We start from the raw sequence: 7,681 nt of genomic DNA, 5'->3' as shown, positions 1-7,681 counted from the left end.
CCATTCCAGGGAGTAAAGATTATGTAGCTTAAGGGTGATAGTTCGTAGTTAAAGTGATTAACTACCCGCCTAGCATTTAGTTAAGGGGTTTTATTCCCTCCCTAACTTCAGGAAAAAATCCCTACCTGGGGAAACAACCTTTCTCGGAGAGGTGACCTTGGTTAAAACACATAGCGCCAAGAAGGTGAGCAAACATATTAAGAACAGTATGCCATATACGCCAGGTCCCTTGAAACATGCTGTGCAGATGTTTCTTCCCTGCAGCGACTGTGTCAAGCAGCAAGGATGGACCGGCTTCCGGCACTGATTAACGATGGGGATAGTTCTGAGAACTGCATGGTTGAGCGGGTTTCATCACTGTGCAAACGTTAGAGTGCACTTACACAAACCTAGCTGGCATAGCCAGCCACACACCTACACTGTATGGAACAGCCCATTGCTTCTCGGCTACAAACCTGCACAGCGTGATTCTGTACTGAAGACTGTGGCAACTGTAACTCAGTGGTAGGTATTTGTGTATCTAAACATATCTAATTATGAAAAGGATGCAGTAAAAATACAGGAAAAAAAGATTAAAATAACTGTACATCTGTATAAGGCCTTTGCCATGAATGGAGTTTGCAGGACTGGAAGTTGTGAGTAGTGAACAAATGTAAAGGCTTAGGGCATTACTGTAGACTTTATAAACACCATACACTTAGATGGCTCTATTTGAAAAAATATCTTTTCAATAAATAACATTTTGCTTAAAACTCAAACACTATACAAAAATATTTGTTCTTTATATCCTAATTCTATCAGCTTTTGCTATTATTAATTTTTTTTTTTTTTTTTTAATTTTTAAACTTCTTGTTAAAAACTAATACACACATTTGCCTAGGACAGTTGACGGCAAACTGGGGCTTGTGAGCCACATGTGGCTCTTTGGCCCCTTGAGTGTGGTTCTTCCACAAAATACCACGTGGGGGTGCGCACGTACAGTGCGATTGAAACTTCGTGGCCCATACACAGAAGTCGGTATTTTGTGGAAGAGCCTCACTCAAGGGGCCAAAGAGCCGAATGTGGCTCGCGAGCCGCAGTTTGCCTACCACTGGCCTAGGACTACACAGAGTCATGATCATCAATATCACTGTCTTCCTCCTTCATGTCTTGTCCCACTGGAAGTTCTTTAGGGACAATAGCAAGCAACTGTCATCTCCTATGACAACAATGCTTTCTTCTGGAATACCTCCCCCCAAAAATGCCTGAGGCTCTTCTTGAGGAGATGGCATTCTTTTCAGAAATATGTTCTCATGGAGGTTTGCTTAGTTTGTTTCTTTTTTTTCCACCTCAGATTTGCTTGTAAGCTGATAATGCACCATGAACATTCCTCTGTAGCAATAAAAACCTTTTAGTTTGGGGGTCAAACTCTTTTAGGAACTTGTTGAAGTTTCCAAAAGCTTCTGCTCGACCCTCCATTGTAAATTTCCTGGGTGTGGCGGGACGGTTTTTCTTCTCTTCTCCTGCAGTTTCCTTTACTCCTGCTTCTTCTTCAGCTCGGTGTTCCTCTTCCAGGTCCAACAACTCCTCAGTCAATTGTTCAGGAACCACCTCAATGTCCTTCTCATCCAAGTTGTTTTCCATCTCAACCATAGCCTTGTTGATTTTTGCAAGTTCTTCATCATAGGCAAATCCACTGAAGTAATAGATTAACTTTTTGAGTGTCATCTTCAGATGGCAATCATACTCCTGGGTGACCTCATCCCAAGCCCAAGCAAAGCTCTTGAAGTGGGCATAGATGTTTTAATTCTTCCAGAATTGTATCAGTGTCTTCCTCGGTGGCAGCAATAGCTTGGGCAAAGCTCCTCCTGAAGTAGTAGGCCTTAAAAACTGCTATAACTCCTTAATTCATTGGTTGGCTCAAAGAAATGGTATTTGAAGGGAGAAATACCACTTTGATATTGGATGAAGGTCACCAGCGAAGGGGGATGTCTAAGAGCATTATCAACAACAAGCAAAATCTCAAAAGGCCCGTTATTCTCCAAACAGTACTTCTCTACTTAGCCGGCAGAGCAATTCGGGAGGGCATCTTAGAAGAGGTGCTGGGTCATCCATGACTTCTTATTGCTCCCATAGAAGACTGGCAGGTGTGCTGATTGATATCCTGAAGGCCCTGGAGTTCTCAATGTGTCAAATCACAAAGGGTTTCAATATATAACCTGCAACATTGGCCCCCAGCAAGACCATTATCCTGTCCGTAAAAGCCTTAAAGCTAGCATTGACTTGGTATTGTCTTGACATCCCCAACTTCTCTTTATCTTTATTCAACTTTACCTCTCCTACCTGAACTTCCTTTGTTATCTCCTACCGGCTGTGCTGTGAAAACAGAGCCATTTCTGTTTCCAGATGAGCAAACAGGCACAGGTCTGGGGCATGTCCTTGACAAGCTCACACATCCAATTGTCATAGGTATCCTTGGCTCCAGATTCAGTGGACTTGATATAATTGGCATCTCCCGACTTCCAGCTTTCTATAAGGCAGGGTAAAGGCTCGGAGAGGAATTGGCACATCACTGGAACTGTTCTTCACCATGGTCACCTCAATCCCTTCTCAAAACAAAGCAAAGGAAGCACTTACAGCCTTAGTTTCATTTTCCCTGGCAGGAACTCTGAAGGCATCAGTTTCACTTTCCAGTTTCAGTTTTTTCAAGTCATTCTTTAACAACATGCCCACAGTTTACCTTATTAGTCAGTTGTTTACCTCCCTTATATAGCCCCGCCCTGATCTTGAAAATCTACAAGACAGGCTGGACAGATCTCAGTGGAGCCCATCCAGCTAACCAAAACGCTGCAAACTGCTGCCTGAATTCTTAGCAACCATGAGGTATGGATTTCTCTGCTTCTCTGCCTGTTTGCCTAAAGTTTTTGGGGAAAATGTTAATCATTATTATCTCGACAGACTTAGTTTCAGTGATGTCAAGTCTCCTCACTCTTCTGTTTGAGCATCTGCTTGTGGACTGAGTGTGTGTGTGTGTGTGTGTGTGTGTACAGTCACACACATAGATAAACTGTTGTATTTGTTCAGGCATTTTCATTTTTGTTAGCATCGCCCTGAGGAAACTTACCTCATGTTAAAAAGTCCAAAGAAAAGGAGGGAAACAGGAAAAGAATTTCACAGGGAGAAGATGATTCCAATCTCGGAAACTATTTTCCACCAAACTCACTTCTGTCTGACATAGGGAGGGAATGGACAGTTTGTCTGGATAGAGACATTGCTTTTAGTGGGGTCCTGGCTGTGGAAGAAATGCAGGACCCACACAGCTGTGTGGGCTGCGGTCCTGAGGTCTCTCAGATGCCTTGAGGGAAATATTGTGGGGATGTGGTGGGAGCAGCTCACTGCCTAGAAGACAAGGCCTTGCTCGGCAGGCTTCTGGTCTCACTGTCAGCACTGCTGAACTCCTTCAATCCAACTGGATTTCACATCAGCAGATGGCCTCCCTCCTGGGGAAGCCAGGTGCTCTGCAGACCCTGGCTAGCCTCCTGTCCCCAGGGCTTGGCTGCTGTTCACTGTATTGTCTTCTTTCAATAAAGGGCCTAATGTGGGAATTTCTATATTGTCCAAATGGAATCTAGATTCAAATACTCTCGGAGAGCAGCAAATTAAAAGAAGACATAAATCAATATTGACCCGTGAAATTCCCCTCAGTACTCCAGTGGGTAAACTTTTGAAGGGGCAAAAGTTCCAGAAAATGCACAATTACTGGCCCCAATCAATCCTCCACGCCTCCTTTGGTCCACAGAAAGAGAGGGCTGTCACTGGTAATTATTATTATACTATAAAGGTAGCCATCACTTCCTAAATGTTCATTAAATGCCAGCTGGCTTCTAAAATTATTGTGTAAATTATTGCGTTTCACCCTCAAAAGAAACGGTGAGGCAAGTACTCATACTGATTGTGCAATAATAAATCTTAGATTTTAAAATGTTGAGATCACACAAGTAATAAGTGATAGAGCTGAGACATGAATCAGAGTCTCTATTCCATGACACCTTATTTAATCTTTAAACCAATGTTTCTCAAAGAGTACCAATGGGGGTTTATGAGATAAGTTCAGACAGCCTACTAATTAGCTTTTACATGTTAATGCTTTTGTGTGTTTTTTAGCATGTACATGCACTAGAAAAATATACATATATAATTTGAAGAATTTCTGTTCAGGTTAATAATATGGTTTTATTATTGTGATAAAATACACGTAAGATAAAATCTACCATTTTAACTAATTGTGAGTATACAATTTTGTGGTATTTAGTACATTTGCAATGTTGTGCAACTATCACCAGTATCTACTTCAAGAAAATTTTCATACCCTAGCTGGTTTGGCTCAGTGGATAGAGCGTTGGCCTGTGGACTGAAAAATCCTGGGTTCAATTCTGGTAAAGGGCACATAGCTTGGATGCAGGCTTGATCCCCAGTGTGGGGAATGCAGGAGGCAGTCGATCAATGATTCTCTCTCATCATTGATGTTTCAATCTCTCTCTCCTTCTCCCTAACCAATGAATATATACATTTGTATACATATATACATATGTATATATATGTGTGTGTATATATATATATACAAAATTTTCATCACTCTGAGGGGAAACTCCATACCCATTAAGCCAGTGGTTCTCTACCTTCTGGCCCTTTAAATACAGTTCCTCATGTTGTGACCCAACCATAAAATTATTTTCCTTGCTACTTCATAACTGTAATGATTCTACTGTTATGAATCATAATGTAAATATCTGACATGCAGCATGGTCTTAGGTGACCCCTGTGAAAGGGTCGTTCGACAGCCAAAGGGGTCGCCACTCACAGGTTGAGAACCGCTGCATTAAGCAGTCACTTCCCACTCATCCTTTGACCCAGGCCCTGGCAACTGTTAATCTACTTTCTGTCTCTATTGATTTGCCTCTTGTGGATATTTCCTATAAATGAAAACATACAATACCTGGTCTTTTGTGACCAGCTTATTTCAATTAGCATAATGTCTTCAAGATTCATCCATGTTATAGCATGTATCAGAATGCCTTTCCTTTTAAAAAAAAAAAATTTTATTGATTTCAGAGAGGAACAGAGAGGGGGAGAGAGAGAGAGAGAGAGATAGAAACATCAATGATGAGAACGAATCATTGATCAGCTGCCTCCTGCAGGCCCCCCACTGGGGATCGATCACAGAACACGGGCATGTGCCCTTGACTGGAATCGAATTTGGGGCCCTTCAATCCACAGGCCGATACTCTATCCACTGAGCCAAACCGGCTAGGGCTGTCTTTCCTTTTTAAAGTTAAATAATACTCCATTGTATGCATATACCACATTTTGCTTATCTATTCATCCCTTGATGGAAACTTGTTTGCTTCCACCTTTTGGCTATTGTGAATAACGCTGCTATGAATACAAACCTTCAAGTATCTGTTCCAGTTCCAGTTTTCACTTATTTTGAGTATATGCCCAGAAGTGAAATTGCTGAATCATATGGTAATCGTGTGCTTAATTTTTGAGGAATCATTACCATTTTCCACAGCAGCTGCCCCATTTTCCATTCCCACTATACACAAGGGTTCTAATTTCTCCACATCCTCACCAACACTTGTTATTTTCTGGATTTTTAAAAATATAATAGTCATCCTACTGGGTGTGAAGTGGTGTCTTACTATGGTTTTGATTTCATTTTACGAATGATTGATATTGAACATCTTTTCGTGTGTTTATTGGCCATTTGTATATCTTCTTTGGAGAAATTGTCTACTCTAATCCTTTTCCCATTTTTTTAATCAGTTCTTTGTTTTTGTTGTTCAATTGTAAGTCTTATATATATAATCTGCGTATTAATCCCTTATTGGATACAAGATTTGCAAGTATATTTTCCCATTCTGTGAGTTTTCTTTTCACTGTATTGGTAATGTCCCTTGATGCACAAAAGTTTTAAATTTTGATGACATGCAGCAAACCTATTTTTACTTTTGTTTCCTGTGCTTTTGGTATCCTATCCAAGAAATCATTGCCAAATACAATGTCATGGAGTTTTTTCCCTATTTTTTTTCTAAGATTTCCATAGTTTCAGGTCTAACATTTAGGTCTTTGATCCCTTTTGAATTGCTTTTTCTTTTTTCTTTTTTGTATAGGCTGTAAAGCAAGCATGTCAAAATCGCGGCCAGTGGGCCATTTAAATAAATGAGGCATGTGGCCCACGAGCTACAAGTTTGACATGCTTGCTGTAAAGTAAGGGTTCAATTTCATTCTTTTGTATGTGGATAATCAGTTTTCCCAACACATTCGTTGAAACACTGATTTTTCCCTATTAAATGGTCTTGGCACATTTGACAATTGTTATGGTCTGAATTGTGCCCTCACCCCCCAATTCATATTTGAAGCCCTAACCCCCAATGTGACTATATTTGGAAATAGGGCCTGTACGTGAGACCCATGATAGGAAGGGCTGACTATATTGAAACAAACCTAGGTGCAACTGGGCCCAGCCAGTTCAAACCTGTGTTACTCAAAGGGCCAACTGTAGAGGAACTCTAAGAAGAAAAAAAAATGTAAGGCAGGTATTTCCTTTGCAAGGCTAAGCTATATATGTGAAGTGTCTTACTTGGCTTCTTTCCATTGGCTGTTTCTCACCTAACAAAGAAAATCTACTTTTATTTTCATAGTATGAATGCTGATGAAGATCAAGTCAAAGCTAGGCTGGAACAGTTGAGATGTCACTTTACATGGAAATTGCTCATTGAAGACACTGAACTGTCTGAGTTAGAAAACAGGGTCTTTGATGAAATTGAGTTCCTAAACACAAAATTCAATGTGGGAATACACAACCTACTGGCCTATGTGAAACACCTGAATGGCCAGAATAAGGAGGCCCTGGAGAGCTTGAAAGAAGCTGAAGACTTAATGCAGCGAGAGCATGCTGGCCAGTCAGAGGCGATGAAGCTGGTTACCTGGGGCAACTATGCCTGGCTGTATTACCACATGGGCAGACTGGCAGACACCCAGATATACCTGGACAAGGTGGAGAACACTTGCAAGAAGTTTGCCGGCCCCTCCTGCTACACAATGGAATGCCCTGAGATGGACTGTGAGGAAGGATGGGCCTTGCTGAAATGTGGAGGAAAGAATTATGAACGGGCTAAAGCCTGCTTTGAGAAGGCTCTGGAAGTGGACCCTGAAAACCCTCAATTCAGCACTGGGTATGCAATTGCTGTCTATCGTTTGGATGGCTTTAGCAAAACACCACACGTTGATGAGGCATTTTGTGTGCAGCCCTAAAACGGGCCATCAGGCTAAATCCAGAAGATGCATATATTAAGGCTCTCCTCGCAGTGAAACTTCAGGAGCTAGGACAAGAAGCTGAGGGGGAAAAGTACATTGAAGAAGCACTGGCCAACACGTCTTCGCAGACCTATGTCTTTCGATATGCGGCCAAGTTTTACCGAAAAAAAGGCTCTATAGATAAAGCTCTTGAGCTCTTAAACAAGGGTTTGAAGGCAACACCTTCCTCTGCCTTCCTGCATCACCAGAAAGGGCTTTGCTATAAGTCCCAAGTTTATCTAATAAACAAAGCTGCAGGCTGGCAGCCTAGAGGACGGGATAGAGAAAATATTGACACAATAACAAGATTAGCCATATATCATTTTGAATTTGCTGTGGAACA

General features: G+C 41.4%; 1 protein-coding gene across 1 annotated transcript; it reads left to right on the top strand.

The window, feature by feature from the left end:
• Positions 1 to 2,657: 2,657 nt before the first annotated feature.
• Positions 2,658 to 7,379, top strand: LOC118669986 (interferon-induced protein with tetratricopeptide repeats 1-like). Its single transcript, XM_036336672.1, has 2 exons — positions 2,658 to 2,862; positions 6,684 to 7,379. The coding sequence occupies exons 1-2, from the start codon at positions 2,858 to 2,860 to the stop codon at positions 7,294 to 7,296; spliced, it is 618 nt and encodes a 205-aa protein (XP_036192565.1). The 5' UTR covers positions 2,658 to 2,857; the 3' UTR covers positions 7,297 to 7,379.
• The last annotated feature ends 302 nt before the right edge of the window (positions 7,380 to 7,681 follow it).

Source organism: Myotis myotis, unplaced genomic scaffold, assembly GCF_014108235.1.
Source record: "Myotis myotis isolate mMyoMyo1 unplaced genomic scaffold, mMyoMyo1.p scaffold_m19_p_15, whole genome shotgun sequence".
Taxonomy (NCBI): domain Eukaryota; kingdom Metazoa; phylum Chordata; class Mammalia; order Chiroptera; family Vespertilionidae; genus Myotis; species Myotis myotis.
The sequence above is the reverse complement of the archived record's forward strand: the minus strand, read 5'-3'. Positions and strand labels throughout refer to the sequence as shown.